General features: G+C 36.8%; 2 protein-coding genes across 4 annotated transcripts; one reads left to right on the forward strand and one right to left on the reverse strand.

Annotated features, from left to right (window-relative positions):
• The first annotated feature begins 9,060 nt into the window (after window positions 1-9,060).
• LOC112806025 (probable ADP-ribosylation factor GTPase-activating protein AGD6) lies at window positions 9,061-13,347 on the forward strand. Of its 2 annotated transcripts, XM_025848345.2 has the most exons (4): window positions 9,438-10,417; window positions 10,502-10,591; window positions 11,384-12,194; window positions 12,919-13,347. In XM_025848345.2, exons 1-3 carry the CDS (start codon window positions 9,629-9,631, stop codon window positions 12,191-12,193), a joined length of 1,689 nt encoding a protein of 562 aa, XP_025704130.1. In that variant the 5' UTR covers window positions 9,438-9,628; the 3' UTR covers window position 12,194; window positions 12,919-13,347. The 2 variants fall into 2 exon arrangements, with proteins under 2 accessions (XP_072052585.1, XP_025704130.1); XM_072196484.1 differs by lacking the exon at window positions 12,919-13,347 and having other exon boundaries at window positions 9,061-10,417; window positions 11,384-12,453.
• A 130-nt stretch (window positions 13,348-13,477) lies between these two features.
• On the reverse strand, window positions 13,478-21,001 carry LOC112806024 (cation/H(+) antiporter 20). 2 transcript variants are annotated; one of them, XM_025848343.3, is made up of 5 exons: window positions 20,679-21,001; window positions 19,670-20,180; window positions 18,404-18,909; window positions 13,990-14,802; window positions 13,478-13,901 (listed from the first exon to the last, which is right to left on the reverse strand). In XM_025848343.3, exons 1-5 carry the CDS (start codon window positions 20,934-20,936, stop codon window positions 13,575-13,577), a joined length of 2,415 nt encoding a protein of 804 aa, XP_025704128.2. In that variant the 5' UTR covers window positions 20,937-21,001; the 3' UTR covers window positions 13,478-13,574. The 2 variants fall into 2 exon arrangements, with proteins under 2 accessions (XP_025704128.2, XP_072052584.1); XM_072196483.1 differs by having other exon boundaries at window positions 19,670-20,217; window positions 20,679-20,858.
• Window positions 21,002-21,584: the final 583 nt, after the last annotated feature.

The raw sequence follows: 21,584 nt of genomic DNA on the forward strand, positions 1-21,584 counted from the left end.
CGGCAAACTGGGAAGGTCCCTTCAGAGTCAAAAAGGTGATGGGAAAAGGCGCCTTTAAGTTAGAAAGGCTCGATGGCAAGGAGGTCCCGAGGACATGGAACGCGGACAACCTTAGGAGATTCTACTCCTAGAAGACGGAACGACATGCCGGCCAATCTAGCTAAGTAGTCTCATTTATAGTAACTTTCAAGTCCTTTATGTGGTTACCGAATAAGATATACTTGTGCAAATTCTCCACCATATTTTATCTAAGTTTTTCAGATAAACCATCCCGTCGTGACTAACAACGACGTGCGACCCGGGACTGATCACCCCGGGAAGCCGTCAACCACCGTTGTAACAAACAACTACACGAAAAGCCACAGGCCGCCGGTCTAAACGACTCCAAACCAAAAACGGTTAATAGGAACAATAACACGAGCAGGCGAGCAAACGACAAATATAAACCAAAACGGTTAAAAAAGATAACGCACTCAGATAAATAAAAGGTTTATCACGACAACACGAGCAAGCGACCAAAAAGGTCATTGTTCACAAGCCAAAAGTGAAACGGCTAACATCAAATAGTTCACAAAAGCCAAAAATGGCAAAGACTAAAATAAGTTTACAAGTCAGAAGAAAGCGGCTAAACAGGAACTGTAAACAAGGATCATTTCGTGGAGGCATCGACAACCTTGCCGTCATGAATGACCTTGCGAACACCAATCGCCGACGTGTCGAACTCAGGGGCAATAATTTTAACTTGTGCTTTAAGGGCTTCCTCCGTAGCCAGGATCGCGCCCCTGCCCTGTTTGACGACGTCCTTGTACTTAGCCTTCCATGTCGCCAGCTCGGCCTCCACGGCCCTCTTCTCTTCCTCAACTTCGGCCGCACGCTTTTGCGCCGCAGCAACCTAACCTTCCAGAGCCATCTCACGCTCGACCAAACGTTCAATCGTCGCGTCCGACTCTTTCTGTTTCTTCTCGGCAGCTGTTAACTTTTGTTCGGCGGCGGCCGCTTTCTGCTCAGCAGTAGTGGTCTTCTTCTCGGCAGTATCCAACTTCTCCGAAGTTTGAGTCAATTGCCCCCGGAGAGTTTCCACTTCATCTTTTAACTCATTGTTGGCCTTCCCACTAGCCTCCAGCCTCCTGCGGAGGGATTCCATCCCGGACAGCTCAAACTCGGCCTTCCGAGCTATCACAGCGCCCCGCAGAAGTGTTCGGTACATCCACCTCGCTTGCCCGGCAAGGGAAGACTCGTGGAAATACTCCTCGGTGCCAGGGATCAGTTGGGTGTCTATAAAGTTGGATGCATCAAAATTCCTCTCCATGACGGTGAGTACCCCTTCGGGACTTGAAGACGCTTTCCTTTTTCTTTTGGGGGTAGGGACGACCACCTCCACATCATCGTCAGGGGCAGACGTCGAACCCCCTTGACCTACCACTTCACGAGGAGGGGAGGAATGAACCGGTTTCTCGACCTCGACCTGGCCGGCTTGGGTCGAGGCCCCGGTTCCCCCAACCACGGCCCCCTGCCTCGGAGCTGTGCTGTCCTCGGGAGGAGCTGTAGACGTCTCAGCGGCAGACTGGTCATTATCTTCTTCTTCATCACCGCCGCCAAGAAAAGTCTGAAACAAGTCGGGAAGACCCGTCACCGACGCAGACATATCCACTGCAAGAAAGTTGAAAAGAGGTCGGTTAATCGTCACAAAATATCAACAAAAGGGAAAAAAGACAAAGGGAAAAGTAAAAAGCTTCTCACAAATATAGTTACGGCCGGACTCCCGGTCACCCATAAGGAGATGGGGATTTACCGGGTTCTTCCCAAAAACCGCGTTTAGCACCTCGGCAATCTGCTGATCTACTGCCGACATGTTTTTATAAACTACCTTAATAAAACTATTGGCTCCTGCCCCGAAGCTCCAATAAGTCGGGATGAGCCGTACCCCCTCCAGAGACAACCAAAAGGGGTGACGACCTTTGGCCGGGCGGACCTTAAAATACTTGTCCTTAAACCCATGGTAAGAATCTTCGAACAAACCGAAAATCTTCCGACCCTGGGCAGCCCGGAAGGACATGAACCCCTTCCTATGTTTCCCCTCCTTGGAAGGGTTTGTGAGGTTGAAGAAAAAGAGAAAAACATCCACGGACACCGGCAGGTCGAGGTATTCACAGACCATCTCGAAACATCGGATCGAAGCCCAACTGTTCGGATGCAACTGCGACGGTGACACGGAAATTCGGTTTAAGAGCGCCATTTGAAAGGCTGAGAACGGAATGCGAACTCCGACTTGAGTGAACATGGCTTTGTAGAACCAAATCCAGTCGGCGACCTGGCGGGGTTGGAAGTTGATTTCATACAACCGCTCGTGAGCAGCCGGGACGAAGGTGTCATAATTGGCCTCCTCGTCGGTCCCGCCACACAGGTACCCGGCTCGTCGGAACTCGGTGAGCTCCTCTTCGCCCATCTGATTGGGTGACTCCCTTATATCAGAGACGACCCAAGCATATTGGTCGTACGCCGCGGGGTTAACGGATGCCCGGGAGACCGTGCGAGCCATACCTACATGGGGGTACCATCCAGTTAGTCTAAGAGATCGGTTGCTCAAGCCGAACACACACACCACCCTCACGACTTCCCGACTAAGACCAAACAGGACTAAATGGCTAAAAGAGCGAGAGAAAACCTACCCTGGAATGGTACCTTTCCCCCTAACACATCTACTCGTGACTAAAAAGCTACACAGTAACATCAAAAGAACCAAGGCAACAAGCATACCAAAAATAATGCACAAAGAGAGGAATGATTCGAGAGTTACCTAAATTGATGGAAAAAGGATGATTGCGAATCTGGAGAAAATGCAAGAAACACGAACGGAGGCACCACAGCAACACCTTGAAACCTTGTAACAAGGAGGAAGAAAGGAAGAGCAGGGAGTGTAGGGAGTGTGAAAAAGCGTAAAAACGTCGAAATCAATCGTCTGAAAACGGCCCCCAAAGCGCGAAACTGCTGGGGGTAAAATAGTCTTTTCGAACGGGGTTTTTACCCCACTATGAGCATTCAATGATCGGCGCAGGAAACGAAGCGATGAAACGGTTGTTTGAGCAACCAAGAGACGCGCGTTGAGGGGCACATCCTCCCCACGAGCGGCCGACCAGACGAGATGCGAGACGACACGCCATTGGTAGCTCCCACGACTACCATTGGCGCGTTGGGGCACTGTTACGGCCCGGCCCAGAATCAACTTTGGGCCGACCCGACCCAAACCATACCCGACCCGGACACGCGCCCTCCAACCGACCCGGACACGCGTCCTGTACGGCTCCCACACGGCTGCAGGACAGCGTCCTTGGAAATGTGGGCCTGTCCCATAAGGGGCCCACTACTGACATGTATATAAGGGGAAGATTGGCTCTTCCCCCGAGGTACGTCACATTTTTCAACCTTATTCTCTGCTCGCCTGCACATTGCTGACTTGAGCGTCGGAGTGTCTTTGCAGGTGACACCCCCCTCTTCTTCACTTCTCCACAACAAGTGCTCGGTTACCCGACTACTCGCAAGCAGCGCGGCCCAAGCTAAGACGTCCCCTTCTCCACATTTCTCCACCCGACCTGTTCGGAACCCGATCAACGAACATATACATTAGTGTTTTTCAATATGAATTAATTATTTAATAGTTTTCTACTATTATTGTGTTGTTAGCAAAAGAAAAATAATAATATTTCAATATATTTATAAGTAAATTTTAATCTTAATTAAATAATTTATTCGATTAGGTTGTGATAAATAAATAAAGTAATATGAGCAGGAGACAATAATATTTTAAGTATAATATATTGTAGATTGGTCTAATTTATATTGTTATTGTAATTTAATTTTTTTAATATGATTGCAAATAAATTTCATTAAAAAATGTGATGAGAATCATTAGCAACAAATCCAAAACACGTGGGTTCATTATTACAAGCTTTTTTCAGTTTTTGTCGGCTCGACTCTTCAAGTTTTGTTGCGTTTATCTTTGTAAGTTTTTTACTTCTTTTTTTTTTTTGCTTGACACCTGTCTTTCTACATGTGTAGATAAAATTTGAAAGAGTATATATCTATTTTGGTCCTCAAAAAAATTTCAGACTGGACACTTTAGTCCCCAACTAAAATTAATTACTCGATTGGTCCCTAATAATTAATTCCGTCAGTCACTTAGGTCCTTGGCTCCGTCAACTCTAACGGAAGATAAAATAGTCCCTGAAAACTCTAACATGAGACAAAATAATCCCTGACAACTCTAACAAGGGACAAAATTATCACTGACCCCTTTATTCGAAAACGACACTATTCTTCCCCAATTTTTATCATATCTCGCATAACCCTAACATTCATACTCTTCTTCTTCACTTTCACATTCTTTTTTTTCCATCTTTTCCTTCCTCCTCTTTAGCTCCAAGATTAAGCCATGGTGTAATTGTCACACGTGTCGCACCTACCTCAAGATGTCATAGACCACACACTTTCTAAATCTTTGTGACTGGTACATCCACCTCCTCTGCACTTCACCCACCAAAAGCATCCACTTGCACGTCTTTGATAACATCACCTAACCCCGACAACGTCCACGACATCCTCAAGACTAATTTCCACAACTACTCTAAGGGCACGCCTTTCTCCACTCTTCGGCAACCAATATAGATTGTTGGATGTTAGGACATGAGAAGATTCTCCTTTGACATCATATGCAAATTCTCATTTCAAATAGACACCGAGTGCTTCATTCCTTCTTTTCCGGAGTCTAAGTTGGCAGACAATTTCAACCTCGCATCCAAGCTATTACAACGAACAATGTCGCCGTTGCCGCTCATATGGAAACTGAAGCGATTACTGAACATTGGTTCGGAGAAGAAGCTGAAGGAAGTGATCGGAATGGTGGACAATGTGGTCATGGAGATGTTAGGGCAGAGGAGGAGGGAGATGACAACAACAACGACGAGTCTTAACAAATCAGACTTGCGTATAGATTCATGGGATCCATCGAAGACGACAACTAGTTGAGAGACATATACATTAGTTTCCTGAGTATGAATTAGTTGAGAATAAGTTGAGGATTTTTTTCTTGTGAACATTAAATTTATAGAGTGTGCATTGTGTAGTTTGAAGTTACAGTGTTAAACTGTTGGTGTTATGCAAGATATGATGAAAATTGGGAGAGAACAGTGTCGTTTCCAAACAAAGGAGATCAGGGACCATTTTGTCCCCTGTTAGAGTTGTCAGGGACTATTTTGTCCTCCGTTAGAATTAACGGAATAAAGGACTTAAGTGACTGACGGAGTTAATTGTTAGGGACCAATCAAGTAATTAATTTTAGTTGGGGACTAAAGTGTCCAGTCTAAAATTCTTTGAGGACCAAAATGGGTATATACTCAATTTGAAATCTAAACCATAGCATTGGCCTTATTAAAGACAACAAGACTGGTTCCGAGATCACAAAAGTATATAAGATTATGCTGTATGGTTCAATTAGACAAAAAGAAGTCATCGAATGGCGAGAGAACTAATACTAAAGCTCCCGGAGCAAGAAATGGAAAAGTTTCAGGTAAAGCAGCAAAGGATAGGCCAGTAAATGAACTTAATAGAAGGAGCAAATCAAATATAAGCTCAAAAATCTGAGCATTCCCTGGAAGCAAAATGACAACTACTAAAAACAAATCTGCAGAGGTAACTTTAACTCTTCTAAGCGGAACTTCATTACTTGTTCAAGTTCCTGTTATTGTTGTTTGAACTTTGAAGGCCATTTTGTTTTGATAGGAAGAAGAAAGTAGAAAGCCAAAGGAGGAGCTACTGATTCCTTGTTATTGGTGTCAAAGTGAAAAACATTGACAAGCTATAAATTCCTTGAAGAACGGCTAAGGGTTTATAGTTTTGGATTTTTTAGTATATTCATTATTCATGATTTTTTTTCTTCATTTACTTTTAAATTCTTAGATCAATTGTTGAAAACGAAAGTTAATAGGCTACTTTTAAATGTATAGTTTTAGATCATTGCTAATATTTGTATTGTTAAATTGATGTAACATTATTACAGGCTTGTAGTATTTTTTGTTGTTTAGATTTGTAATATGGTTTATTACTTTTAAGAAAAATTTGTGTATCAATATTTTGAGTTTATTTTGTAGTAATTAATTTCAGTATATTTATATTATGTATAATAACTATTATTGGCAAAAATATATACTTAATTCTAGAAAAAAGATAGTTCGTTGCTTCTAAGAAAATGAGTATAATATAACTAAAAAAAGTTATAAGATTTTATCGGCAATAGTAACGGTGCCTAAAAGTAAATAATATTACAATTTTAGAATTATTTTTAGTCGCCATATAAATTGCCGGTAAAAATGGATTTTGGCGGCAATAGTAATGACTACTAAAAGTGAATAACATTACAATTTTAGAATTACTTTGGTGACCATTTAAATTGCCAAGAAAATGAACGCTAAAAGTTATATATTTTTTGCGGCCATTAAAGCGGTCTTTACCGGAAAATATTATAATTGCTGTTAGAACCTTTTAGCGACAAAGCATAAGACGGCTAATGTATAATTGCCGGTAAATGTATTAGTGATTATTTTTATTGTCGCTAAAAACAAAATAAATGACCGCTAAAAGTGATTTTTCTCGTAGTGCAAGTTGGTTAGCACTTTGCAATTGAAAGTTAAGGTGAGTTCTAATCAAGTTCAGGTTGGGTTAGAATCTAAACTTGTCCTAGATAAGATTAGATAAATCTTAGGGAGAATTGGTGGTTGTAATCTGTTGAAAAAATAGTAAAATTCTATCATAGTTGTGATGGAGAATAGATGTAAGTTACATTACACTGGATAGTTGAACCAGGATAAATCTGTATTGTCTTTTTTTTTTGTCTAATTTAAAATATTCACTTAATAAAAGATTTATATTAATTTTATCGATTTTGATAATATATTATGTTGATTGTTGAAATTTTTTAATATTATTAAAAAAATTAATTATATACTTATTATTTTGAAAGTAAAAATTTTACTAGGCTAGTTCTCGTAAGATTTTTATTCCTCTTTTAAAAGTTTTCCATGATAAAAATTCTAGTGTCAAGTGTTTTAATTTCTATTACTATATTTATTATTTGGAGTATTTTTAAGGGTTAAGTACGATTTTGGTCCCTAAGGTTTAGTGCCAGAATCGAAATCGTCTCTCTTGTAATTTTGGAATTAAAATCGTGTTTAACGTTTTTTTCGTATTAAAATCGTTTTTTTTAATAAATTTTTTTAATTTATTCCAAATTTACCCTTACTTTAATAAAAAAATATATAATTAAAAAAAAGAAAATGCGTTTTGTGGGGTGGGAGGGGGGAGAGGCAATACGAAGGGGGGAGGGGGAGGGGGAGGGGAGGGGGAAGGGGAAGGGGATGGCGTCTGCCTCTGCCTCGCCGACCCCACCGCTGCACCGCCACACCGCCGCCACACCGCTTATTCTTCTTCTTCCCTTCTTCTTCTTCTTATTATTATTGTTGCTAATTTGTTGCTGTTTTGTGAAATATTATTGTTGCTTTCTGTTTCTGATTTGTTGATTTGGGGAAGGGGGAGACGGGGAGGGAGAGGGGGAAAGGGGGGAGGGGTGGGGGATGACTGCGGGGTGGGGGTGGAGGTGCTGAGAAGGGAAGACAGGGAGGGGGGTGACGCGGGGTGGGGGTGGGGGTGCTGGGAAGGGAAGACGGGGAGGGGGGGGGGCGAAAGGGAGGAGGGGGTGGGGGTGACGCGGGGTGGTGATGGGGTGCTGGGAAGGGAAGACGGGGAGGGGGTGACGCGGGGTGAGAGTGGGAGTGGGGGTGCGGAGAAGGGAAAACGAGGAAGGGGTGGGGGTTAGGGAGGGGGAGGGGAAGGGGACAGGGGGTGGGGGTTAGGGAGGGGGAGGGGGAAGGGGTTTAGGGGGAGGGGGACAGCGGCAGCGTTGGTGGTGGTGCTGGTGGTGTTGGTGGTGGTGTTGGTGGATGTTGTGGCAGTGGTGTTGGTGTTGATGGTGGTGGAGGAAGTAATTATGTTGGTAGTGGTGAGGGTATTTTTGTCCAAAAAAATAAAAAGGACGATTTTAATACGAAAAAAAACGTTAAACACGATTTTAATTCCAAAATTATAAGAGGGACGATTTCGATTCTGGCACTAAATCTTAGGGACCAAAATCGTACTTAATCCTATTTTTAATGTTATCTATTTAATTGTTTAAATTATAAAAAAAATTATTTTCGATACTTTTACCATTAGACAGATTTTTATCTGGGTTTTAAAAATTTTCAACATTTTTGTATTCTATGTTTTTGTTACCCTATTTTCCTGACATGTATTTGAGTCAACTGAATAAATTTCATTGGTTGAAATAAATTTCAGATTAAAATGTTGCAACCGACTCTATCAATAATTTAATAACGATGTGGGATTTGATAATGTATTCGGAATTAACTATATAAGAATACGAAAGAGTTATTATCAGTGAAAATAATAGGGAAAAATAAAAAAGACACACAAATGTATCAATGATTTTAGACTTTTTTTTAATGATAATTTTAGGTTGTTTGAAATGTTCTGATTTTTTTACACAAAATATATTTTTCTTAAAATAAACTTTTCAATTTATTTTTTAGTAGTTTTATAGAGGAAACCTAACCTACTGGAAATATATTTTATTGAATTTGAAATTCCTAATATTTTTTTAAATGAACTAATAAATTTATCACTTAATCAACCAAAGTTAATTACCACTGCTAATTTTTATTTTATAATTGTTTTTTGGTTGGACACCAAAAGACTCTGCTGTTTTTTTTTTTTTGGACTTGCTCTGCTGTTTCTTCTAAGCCGAAAAGTCAACGTCTCCTTGTTCAAAGGCCCAACAAAATTCCACCATTGGAATTCCCGGAGATTTTGGGCCCGTCACGAATTTTCTTTTCTAAGCCCAGATTTCCCATACGCAACTAGATATGCCAAACTCTCCAATATTTGGTAGGTAAACAAAATTTTTTAAACCCAACAAAATTTCTAGAAGGATTTTATTTTTGCACCATAGCAATTGTCTTAGTTCATATTACAATTAGTCAATTACAACAAGAGACATGTGAAAAGAATGCGGTCAGTTTGCTGCACTTTGAATTAATAATTGAAAACGAGAAGGGGTTATTCACCTTCACCTAAAGATATGGAAAGGCAGCATTTTGCCACTTTTAATTAACATTGCTCTAGTCATTAGCACTTGAATAAAAAATTATTAACCAATTAATGAAAACGAAAATGGAAGAAATTAAGAACCTGTTTAGTTTGTATTTTTATTTGAATAATTTTTTATTTTTTCCCTAAAAAAAAAGAAAAAAAATAGAGAAACCATACATATCCCAAAAGTATTAATTAAAGGAGATAAAATAAGATTAACCTAAATTAATAATGCTAATAGGAGGGAAGTGAGTCAGCATCCAAAGTTAACGGTGTCGGTGATTCACGACCCAGGCCACTCAATCCCAAAATATGTGTCTTCAAAACTCAAAACTCTTCTGAATCTCCGTTTTCCCCTTTTTCCTTTTCCCCGCTCTCGTTCATTTCCAATTCCCATTTCTATCGTGCTTTCCGGATCGGATACATAAAAGACATGGCGGCATCGCGGCGGTTGCGGGAACTGCAATCCCAGGCGGCGAACAAGATCTGCGTCGACTGCTCTCAGAAGAACCCACAGTGGGCCTCCGTCTCCTACGGCGTATTCATGTGCCTCGAGTGCTCCGGCAAGCACCGCGGCCTCGGCGTCCACATCTCCTTCGTCAGATCCGTCACCATGGACTCCTGGTCCGAAATCCAGATCAAGAAGATGGAGGCTGGCGGCAACGACGCCCTCAACGCCTTCCTCTCTCAGTACGGTATTCCAAAGGAAACTGATATTGTCACAAAGTACAACACCAACGCTGCCAAAATCTACCGCGACCGCATCCAGGCCCTCGCCGAAGGCCGTCCCTGGCGCGATCCTCCCGTTGTTAAGGAGGATCTCCGCTCCTCTGCCGGGAAACCTCCCTTGTCGCACACCGGCGGTGGCGGTGGTGGTGGAGGTTGGGATAGCTGGGATAACGATGACGGTTTTGGATCTCGCAATGATATCCGGCGGAATCAGTCGACTGGAGATGTTAGACGGTTCTCTGGTGGCGGCGCCGGTGTAGGTGGTGTGCCGGCGAGGTCGAAATCGACGGAGAATATGTACACGCAGTCGGAATTGGAGGCCTCCGCCGCGAACAAGGAGAGCTTCTTTGCTCGGAAGATGGCGGAGAATGACACGAGGCCTGAGGGGCTCCCGCCGTCGCAGGGCGGAAAGTACGTCGGGTTCGGATCGAGCCCTGCCCCTTCCCAGAGGAACATGAACCCCCAAAACGACTATCTCTCTGTCGTTTCGCAGGTGGTTCTCGATTGCAGTGAATTGAGTGTGTTGTTTGTTAATTTGTTTATATTTGAATGGAGATGTGTTTCTCTTTGTGATTAGGGGATTGGTAAATTATCACTGGTTGCTGCATCTGCCGCTCAATCTGCTGCTAGTGTTGTTCAGGCAAGCACCAAGGAAATCACTGCTAAGGTAATTTGATTCTGATGTTTCGGTGTTAATTGCTATCTGGGTTTATATATAATAATTTATGTTTTGTGTTCGTTCAATTGGATCAATAATTTGATTCAATTTGATGGTTAAGGTCATTTAGTTCCCAGTTTGGAAAGAGAGACTTGTGATGCATTTACACCTGCGTTACTGATCCGGTGGCATCTTATGAATAAAATTGATCAATGGCTTGTGTCGGTAAAATTCTCTTATGCTTGTTGCCTGATGATGGGTTTTGTCTGGTTTTATTGTATAAGTAACGTGCTTGAGATGACATCGAGTGATGACATAAGTTTATTAGTGAATATTGACTTGCGGTATCTAAAACGGATTAGAGTGTTGAAATATCATACCATAAGTGCTTCAAGTAAGAAATGCTATTTTCAATGAATTTTATGTCTATATCTATTACTCTTGTTTGTGATATAAGTATATTTACTTAAGTTGAGTAGATTGACATTTTGTGAAATGGTAGATAACTTTTTATGCTTTGCAAGGAATCTGAAATTGTATGTTATAAGGCTTTCACAGACATTCATTAATCTTTCTGTGCGTTGGATTTATGAAGGTTTGGTTTTTCAGGCACAACTTTTAAGGAAGGAAATGTGGATATATGAAATCTCATTTTGTGGTTTATTTCTTTAATTATGTGCTTTCATGGAAATGTGGAAAATGCCAAATCTTCATTGCTTATCATACGCTTGAGCAATTTTGTTGGCCCTTGGCAGCTTAGTTTTTCTTTGCTTGATTAAATACATTCATCTTTCCGTTCAGGTAAAGGATGGTGGGTATGATCACAAGGTCAATGAAACTGTCAATGTTGTTACTCAGAAGACATCTGAGATTGGCCAAAGGACATGGGGCATTATGAAAGGTGTCATGGCATTGGCTACACAGAAGGTGGAGGAGTTCGCTAGAGATAACCCAAATTGGAAGCCTGAAAATTGGCAAGCAAATGATATAGATAGAAATGGTTCCTATCAAGAGTACAATCAAGAGAATAGAGGCTGGAATTCTTCTTCTACCAGGGGAGGACAACCATCATCGGGTAGTCAATCTAATAAGTCTAGTTCTTGGGATGATTGGGATGAGCAAGATTCTAGGAAGCAAGTACCAGCTCGTCCATCTTCACGTGAACAATATGGTGGTACCAAAAACACAAGCTCTTGGGATGATTGGGACCAAAATGATACTAGGAAGCAGGGACCAGCTAAGGTATCAGCTTCTCCATCACCAGTAGCACAGTATGTTGGTACTCACAACAGAAGCTCTTGGGATGATTGGGACCAAAAAGATACTAGGAAGCAAGAACCAGCTAAAGTATCTGCTTCTCCGTCATCAGTTGGACAGTATGGAGGTACTCAAAACACCTACACCAGCTCCTGGGATGATTGGGACCAAAAAGATACTAGGAAGGAAGAACCAGCTAAAGGATCAACTCCTCAGAAAAGTGATGGTTGGGCTGGCTGGGATGATTCTAAAGATGATGGATTTGATAATTTCTATGGGAGTTCAGCTAATAATAAAGCTGCTGGTCATAATGGAAAGGCAGATTCAGCCTGGACGGGAGGAGGCTTTCTCTGAGGTGGGTAAAATTATGCAATATTTCCTTGGACATGTAAGGGATAAAATGAACCTGCTTAATTGAAAGGAACAAGTGAGGTCTTGACGTTTTATTTGGATTCATTTGCTTTTGGGATTACTTTTATCCTAGAACTACTATTAACTTGAACAAAATCTCATAATTCTCTTGGTGGGCCATTAGATAACAATTGCATGATTGCATCCACCTATAATTGGGCTCTTTTATTTATTCATTTATGATAAGGTTAAAGTTTTTAATCTTTGTAAATTTCATGATTTATTTTTTGGTCCCTTTAGAATTAAAACTGTTTGGCTTTGCTATCTGCCAATAGTTTGTCCTTGTTAAATGTTGATGTGTCTCGTCTTTTCACGTCAATATTTAACTTGTCATCCTGACGATTTATTGACGGTAGGAACCCAGACCAAACAATTTGTAGTTTACCAAACCAAAACCTAGAATCACAAATTTTGAAGGGCCTAAACTTCTATGCAAGCCTTCATTTGTTATTTTAACCTGCAAGACCGGAGAAATAATTGAAGTTGTAATGGGGGTGGTTCTTGTTTTTTACTTTGGGAAACCAGAATGGGTTGCATGAAGAACATGATTATATTGGAAATCATTGTCTTATTATTTTGATATCTGTTAGGTTCTAGCTATGTTTTCAAGAACATATCCTAAAAGGTTGAACTATAAATTGTGACTTATGTTACTCATTCTGGACCAGGTTTGATCCTATCTTTATCAGTTTCTAAATTTTGTCGCAAGTGACAAAAATGTTATAGCTTACTCTTTGCACTGAAGCCAAGCAGCCCAAGCAGGGGTGTTACTGAACATGATGAATGTGACCAGACTCTGTCATCTATGATTTTTTGGGTCACTACAAGGCCTTTGATGTGCAGCAAGATTTTTCTTTTTTTAATTAAAGTTAGTACACTGTCAAGCAAGCCTTCAATTTTTTTTTTTTTTTTTTTTTTGCAATTTCCATTTTCTGTGTACCTTTTTGGGAACATTTGTATGATTGGAATGGAAGTACATGTAAAAGTTTCCAAAAGAAGGGGTGAATTGCCCAAATTTAAGGGAACTACTTTCCTTGAAGTGTGATGAAACATAACCGTGACATGAAAAATTTCATATTGTTTTGAATTTGTCTCAATTTTTGCAGTCTTACTAGTTACTAGCTCCATGTTGAGCACTGTTTCACTGTCCTTTATTCCTGATTTATTATCAAGAATGAGAGAATTTAATTCACATCCGCATTGTAAAATAGGGGTTCATACTCGGTATACACTGATGGACCACACTTCATTACTCAAACATATCCAAGTACAAGGGGCTTATTTTTTATACATATTTATAGGAATGATTCGATCCTTCTGTGGATCACAAGACGCTAGCCATCTTTCTGAGTTCAGTTTCATTAGAAGTTACCAATTGCTGGTCTTGTATAACGAGCACAGAACTTGTAATACCCATTGCTGAGGAGGTTAAGAGATTTCCCATGTGCCCCAGCTCAGCATGCTCGAGTCGAGAATCTTCCATGGATGACTCGGGAAGCTGATTTCCTTTCCCCACTATCAGTAGCTCATACTCCTTAGATTTTCCAATTCTTAAGACCTCCTCTGTTATGCTGCTTGCGTCCTTTTCAATGTACGTCACTGACGACTCCAACTTTGCTTTGAACTCATTCACTGCCACCTCGTCTAGCTCCTGCATAGGGCATTCAACAACTCGTTTTTTTTTTTTGGAACACTAATTGAGGTACATTGAGTCTCAGTAATTAAACATAGTAACATACCTTGTCTGTTTCCCAATCCTCTGTTGACATGAATCTCACCAGAGACAACGTTATTGCTGGATGTTGTGCCATTCTTGCACCCAAATCTAAAGCCATACGATCATCCAATCCACCTATGAAAACTATGCAAACCCTCATGGTTGCATCGGTTGCACCTGGTTGAAGCCATGTACCAACTCCACGGTTGACAAGCACCGCCACGGCGCATGGTGCGGTTTGAAGCACCGTTTGGTTGACTTCCCTCCACCCTTGGCCTATCTCAATTGCTTCTTCATCGTCTTCATCTTGTTCCCCTCTCCTCCACCTTTTATGGAATGGAATTATGATCATTCCCACTCCATGCTTCTCCGCAACATGGCATATGTCCTCGTGCATCGTTGACAGCGCCGACACTGACCTCAAATGGCGCAATCTCACTTGGCCTACACCGTGGTAAGCTTTGAAAGCGGCCACAACTTGGTCGTGCATGGAACTTTCTGATCCTTCGGGGAAGCCGTTCCTGCGGCTGCGTTGAACGGTCAAGATGGAGGTGGATCGGTCTGTGAGCTCGACGAGTTTCATAACGTACAATTTGAGATTGGTGGTGGTGGTGGTGTTTGGTCGAATGGATTCAATGAAGCTTATTAGAGAGGGTATGTTGCAAGTGTGGTGGTCGTGGACGCATGCAAGGATGCTAAGGTCGTCTCGCGGTCCTGCCCGGTTTTGTTTGCTGGGACGCGAGGGTGGGTATATTGCTAAGACTATTGGCGTTGTGATGAAGGTGGTGAAGAGAGCCATTAGCACTAGGATGGCAAACACCTCATCGTTAAGTACCTGCATGCAAAAATTCCAGCTACTTTTTCTTGTCAAATTTCAATATCATTCAAATCATTTTCAATTCACATGAAATTCTATATAAATAATGTATACTATATAAGCTCCTAATCCAACAGCAAATTTCATAAAAAATAGATTTTGATAAAAAAATTTAACGGTATAATTTTAGTTTAATAGATATTTGCTTAGATTTTAGTTGATAAGTATCTTGTAAAAAATATAAAAATAGAAAATTCTTATAAAAATAAACATGATTTTATACAAACTATATAGTTTCACTTTTGTATTTGAGTTCTTTTTTTGAGGTTCTTGATGACGGAGTAGTTTTTTAATTTGTTAAGAGAACTAATATTTGTACCATCTTTTGTTTAGATTTTAACTTTTTTTTTATATAAAAAAATTATGATCCCTAACTTTTTTTTTATCAACTACTTTTAATATCAAAGAAAAGAACATCTACACAAAAATAGGATTGAAAACAATAAACTCAAAAGCGAACTTGATGTATTAACAACTCAATATGCTAAGCTCATAAGCTTTGAATTCATATATGGAATGAATCAAATTTGAATTTGACGTTATGTATATAGTTATAATTGTATATTAGATATTATAATTATTTATATTAATACATATATTATGTATTATATACTTTTAATTTACAACAACAACAACAACAACGACGACAACAACAACAACAAGTATTATATACTTTTAATTTACGACGACGACGACGACGACGACGACGACGACGACGACGACGACGACGACGACGACGACGACGACGACAATAATAATAATAATAATAATAATAATAATAATAATAATAAATGATTTTAGACACAACAATAATATTATTATTTGTTAAATATGTGAATGTGTATTGTTTTTTATTTGAGAAATTTTTACTTTTTTTTAAAGATACTAAAATAATACTTTCTTCATCTCTTTTTGTAAAATATACGTTCTCTTTTCTTATAATTTTTAATTTTTTTAATTTATTTTAAATTTTTTATATTAACTAACGTTAACTTTATCCATTATTTAAAAAAATAAATTATTTTTTACAAAAATACCCTTTAGTAAAAATTTTATCTTTTGTGATTAAATTTTATTTACCAAAATAACCTTTAACAAATTATTTTTCTATTGATTGAGTTGTATTTTTACCAAAATATTCTTTTAAAAATGTTTTAATGATTAAATTATTTTTTCCTAACATACTCATCAATAATTTTTTTAATTATTAAATTTTAATTTTACCAAAATTTTCATTAACAATTATTTTTGTACTTTACTATTAATTTTTCGATATCAATGTTATTATTTTAACATTAAATTAAAAAAATCTTATCACTATTAATATGTATAACAACTACTATTAATAAATAAGTTGTTTTATAGTACTATTGAAAATTATTAACAACTTTATCAAAACTTAAACACAAGTCGAGATGAATAAATCTCAAATTTAAAAAATTAACATCTCATTCATTCGCATCTTTAAAAAGTAATTTCTTTAATAATTAAAAAAATATTGAAGGGTATCTTAAAAAAAATAATTTAATCATTAAAATTTTTTTAAAAAATATTTTGGAAAAAAATACAATTTAATCAATAAAAAAATAATTTGTTAAAGAGTATTTTTAATAAATAAAATTTCATCACAAAAAAATAAAATTTTTCCTGTAAAAAAATAATTTATTTAAAAAAATGAAAAAGTTTAACGTTAGTTAATACAAAAATTTAAAATAGATTACAAAAGAAATTTTTTAAAAATTATAAGGGAGAAGATGAATGTACATTTTATAAATAGAGAGAATGAAAATATTATTTTAACATTTATGAGGAGAAGAGAGCAGAATTTTAAATTTTCTCTTTTATATATATATATATCATCTATTGCTATAAATTTTTAAAGTCATATATTATATGTGATTTTGACAAAGAGGGTAGCATTATTAACTGTAATCGATAGATATTAATAAATATAATTGATATTTTTTATTATAAATAAATTATAATTTATTTATATCAAATTATAAATTATTTTTTTATTATTTGAGTTGAGTCAAGTTTTATATAAGTTTTTAATAGATAAAATTTAATTTTATAAATAAATTTAATTGTATAAATCAAATTCAATTTTTGTGAGTAAAACTTAAATTTGGTATAATTGGATTCGTAAAGGTGGTACTAATGTGGTACCATAGATATGACATTAGACAACTACTCATGCATTGAAGTTATTTGATGCCAAAATGCGGTATACTTTAACAAAGAATCCTTTCTAAAATGTGCACAAGAATCATATCACATTAATGTTCTGGAAATCTTATTGAATAATATTCCTTGTGATTCCCTAATTCAGTTAAAGAAATAAAATTCTCTGTAAATCTTATTGAAAATATTTATTTTGATGTCCTGATAGTCGGAGGATGAGATTCGATAATTGTTAAGGATCCTACTTTTGTTATGCGCTCGATAAAGTTTTTTTAATAATTTTCAAACTAAGATAACAAAGTTGATACTTAATAAAAATAAAAAATTTAATATTAATTTTATATATTTATACATTATGCAAATTTGTAATACGAAAATACTTACATTACATTAAAATTTTTATTTTTATGAATGTTAGTAAAACAATTCAATTAGGAATGAGAATCATGAAGCACCAGAATAAGAGGACTGGATAATGCCCACTTCTTTAGATTGATAATACCATTCTATTAAAAAACGTTATCCTCTTCCAAAATTGCTTTCAGTAATCCTTATTCTTTTATTTAAATATATTTTAAAAAATAATTAGTGGTTTACTTTACCAGCCATTAACACAGAGCTAAGAGTCCAAGTCCAACTCATTAAAATGGCATTGTTAATCAAGATAGAAGTGACATTATTCACTCCCCAAATTTCTCATAATGCGGCAATTAATTTGGAATAGGCGTCCATGTTTAGCTACCTAAGTATCTATTCCATAATTTAATTATAAAGATGACAATGACAGCATAGGAACACCAATCACTAATGGTGTCACCAACACTAATATGATCCAGAATCCTATGCCCAACACAAATTCAATTCGATTTTTTATGAAGTGGGACAAGGATAATCAATTTAAGTATTTTGATGATGAGAAGTGCTATAAGAAAGCAGATTTTATAATTTGTAATCATTAATTAGTTAGGAAGAATATTAGAAGGTTAGTAAATTTTATAATTTATAGTCATTAATTAATTATTATTATTATTTTTAATAGTATAAAATTTTATCTAATAATATAAAATTATTTATTTTTTTATTAATTAAATATTGGCCAAATTTTTAATAAAAGTGTTAATTCTTTAAATTTTTTATTAATTTTTATTAATATTTTTAATAATATGCATTTAATGATATAAAATTATTTATTTTTTATTAATTAAATATTAATCAAATTTTAATAAAAATACTGATCTTTTAGATTTTATCTTTAAATTATAAAAGTTATAATATTATATTTTAAGAAGTTTTAGAAAAAATTAAATTTTATTTTATATATATTTCAGGCTCAAATACTAATGCCAAAATTATCACAAGGCATGCATGCGCTAACCTTTTTCTCTTTGCCAATGTTGAGAACAATAAGCTCCACCAACCCTTTGGTGTTCATCAAGAATCCAAGAGTAAGAGATTCCCTCACAGGTATCATGCTCATCATGGCCACCGTAAATGTCCCCAAGATTTTTCCGACGCACGCCATCACTATGACCAGCACCAAAAGCCCCCACTCTTCCATTCCATGCAACTTAGCAACGTCGGTTTTCAACCCGCTCGAGGCGAAGTACAACGGAAGCAACAGCACCGTGACAAAGTCCTCGATCCTCTTTGCGACGCTGCTCGCAAACTCGCCCTTCTTTGGGATCGTGATCCCGAAAACAAAGGCTCCAAAGATTGAGTGTATCCCTATGAGGTCAGTGACAAAGCCTGCTATCATAACCCCCGCGAGGGTTAAACATATGGTCGCTTCGTCAAAGACTTGGCGTTGACGTGACCACTGGCGTGCTACCCAGTTCATAAAGGGTCTAACAAGGACCAATACGAATGCAACAAACGCCACCCCTGAAACCAACATATATTTGTTTTGGATTTCAGATATTTTGACTAATACAGCCGCTGGTTGATAAAATTTTAATAGTAAAATAAAATAAAAATAGTATGTAATAAAATATCTCACATAAATTTACATAATATAAAGTAAACACTAATAATATAAAAAAAGAAAATTTAAGAGTTAAGCATTTTTATTAAAATCTTGTCACACTTAACTAATAAAAAAACATGAGTAATTTTAAACTATTAAAAATATTAATGATTATTAACTGATGGTTACAAATTATAAAATTTGTTGGCGTCTTAATACTCATTTGTAGAAAAAAATTAAAAAATACTATTTGTACATTAAAATTAACTATTAAAATTAGCCATCAATACATCTGTATATAAATACATATGTGATTTAATTTATTTTTAATATATATTTATATTTTAACATATATTTTATGCTGATAACTAATTTTAGTAAATTTTAGTGTACATGTAACATAGTTTAAAAAAATTATACAGTCCTTAAATTAATGTATGCCCTTGTAAAATAATGAATTTAAAAATAATTTTTTTATACTAACTAGTAATATATGATTTATTTGTGTAAAAGTCTTTTAAATTTATTATGCATGAAAATTAAATTCTAAAATATATACTTACGAATTCCACAACTTAATTTGAGTCCGAAGCATTATCAAAAAAGAAATGAGTGATTAGAAAATTTTAATAATGAAAGTAATAATAATTTATATAATAAAAATATAAGTTGGATCACCTGAAATGAGAACCCAAATAGATGTGAGGGGTGAGCTTTTGTGTTGTCCATCGGCCAAGGCGATTGCCAAGGCCAAGAGAACCCAGGCCGCAACATCATTGAAGGCGGCGGCGGCCATGGCAGTTTCTCCTACTTGTGTGGTGAGGAGCTTGAGCTCTGCTAAGATGCGGGCGAGCACAGGAAAGGCGGTGATGGAGAGGGATACTCCCATGAACATGAGGAGCTGGAGGTAGTTATGGCCGGTTCCGAAGTGGATGGCTTTCTGGAGGAGGAAGGTTACTCCCATGGCGAAGAGGAACGGCAGGGATATTCCGGCAACGGCAATGCTAAAAGCTCTCTTGCCGCTGCGGCGAATGGTTCGAATATCAAGCTCAATGCCTACAAGAAAGAGGAAGAAAAGGAGGCCAATGCTGGCCACTGATTCCAGTATGGGAGTGCTCCATGAAGGGAACACCAACTTCGTAAATTGTTTGTTACGTCCAATTCCAGATGGTCCAAGCAAAATTCCACCCTGACATTTAATTTACGTCTTCATTCATTAGTATTTTCTGCAATTTAAATCATTTAATCAAAATTATTATTTTTTTAGCCATATTAAGTATACATCTAACATATTTTATATAAATATATAGTAATTAATTTTGATATACATATATAATATTTTTTTTCTTTTCTATAATTATTCTAACCTCGTTGTACATATATAATTGGATGTTTCTATATACAAATCTAAAATATCTGCACACAAAAATTAAATCAGTTACTAAATTAATAAATATATATTTATGTATAAATACATGCGTTGCGTTGCTTAGTTCATTTTTAATGTATAATTTTATATCCTGCAGCATGATTGTAAAAAGAAAGATGTTATACTTAAGATTTATTAAAAAAAATGTAAAGCTCGACAGTATTTTCAGTTACCCTATTGAAGTCTTTAAGTGGCATGCACTTGAACTGTATGCGTACATATGTAAGTGTAAGTCATCAAATAAATAAGTAAACTTACGAGAATCTCTGCAACAACTTTGGGTTGACGAAGAGGTTTGAGAAGGAAGGTCAAGCTACGGCTAACGGAAAGGACTAAGACGGTTTGAATGATCAACAACGGAATAGCGTAGTTGAGAGGGTTATCACCCTGCCACGCTCCATCGGAAGAGGTTTTGATGGTAGTGATGTTAGCCATCTTAAGTTTCATTTGTTCAAGTCTATGGGATGGGAACGGTTTTTTATAGTGGAGGGGCTTCGGAGGCTGACGACACTCCATGAAATTTATATGTACCAATACATATATTTAATAGGGCAGAAACTCACGTGCAGTCGACTGCAGGTGAAGTTGTTTCTAGATGGCTGACACGTGTTACTATATCGTTTAAAAAAAATCGATTTATTTTATATAAATGGTTTATTTAAAAAAATCGGTTTGAATTGGACCAAGCAGTTACTTTTATTCCCTTCTTCTTCGTTTTGCACGTAAAATTCGTTCTCTTTCAATCCTTTTTCAGAACTAATATAAAACTTTCAATTAGGTATGTTCCTTTTATTTATATTTCTTAATCAAATTTATTATTTCAAATGTATTTCTTAATTTATGTTTTTATTCATTCCTCTGTAAATGATGAAAATTATTTAATAAATACGTACATATTTATGTCATCACACCATTTTGATATTCAGGATCATAAATACCAAGATAATTCATGGCAATTTTATGTGATGGAAGATAAAAATATAATTATGGTATAACGTAGACTAGCTGATAGTATGAGCATTGTTGAAATTTTGGCATGATCTCTTTCATATTTGTTATATGTCTCTTTAGTTGGTGATGTTATAGTTTATTGTGATGATATGATAGTAGTTTAATTGTATGAGTTAGGTCCTTTTTATTTGGTTGAATTTTTTCTATGGCTAT

This window comes from Arachis hypogaea, chromosome 6, assembly GCF_003086295.3.
Source record: "Arachis hypogaea cultivar Tifrunner chromosome 6, arahy.Tifrunner.gnm2.J5K5, whole genome shotgun sequence".
NCBI lineage: Eukaryota > Viridiplantae > Streptophyta > Magnoliopsida > Fabales > Fabaceae > Arachis > Arachis hypogaea.

Excerpts from the sequence above, each read along its gene's own strand:
- LOC112806025 (XM_072196484.1), top strand. The coding sequence starts at position 9,629 with ATGGCGGCATCGCGGCGGTTGCGGGAACTGCAATCCCAGGCGGCGAAC. Across the intron at positions 10,418-10,501 it reads ATCTCTCTGTCGTTTCGCAG|GGGATTGGTAAATTATCACT; the intron begins GTGGTTCTCGAT and ends CTTTGTGATTAG. Across the intron at positions 10,592-11,383 it reads CCAAGGAAATCACTGCTAAG|GTAAAGGATGGTGGGTATGA; the intron begins GTAATTTGATTC and ends CTTTCCGTTCAG.
- LOC112806024 (XM_025848343.3), bottom strand. The coding sequence starts at position 20,936 with ATGGAGTGTCGTCAGCCTCCGAAGCCCCTCCACTATAAAAAACCGTTC. Across the intron at positions 20,181-20,678 it reads AAGTTGTTGCAGAGATTCTC|GGTGGAATTTTGCTTGGACC; the intron begins GTAAGTTTACTT and ends ATTAAATGTCAG. Across the intron at positions 14,803-18,403 it reads ACATTGGCAAAGAGAAAAAG|GTACTTAACGATGAGGTGTT; the intron begins GTTAGCGCATGC and ends TTTTGCATGCAG.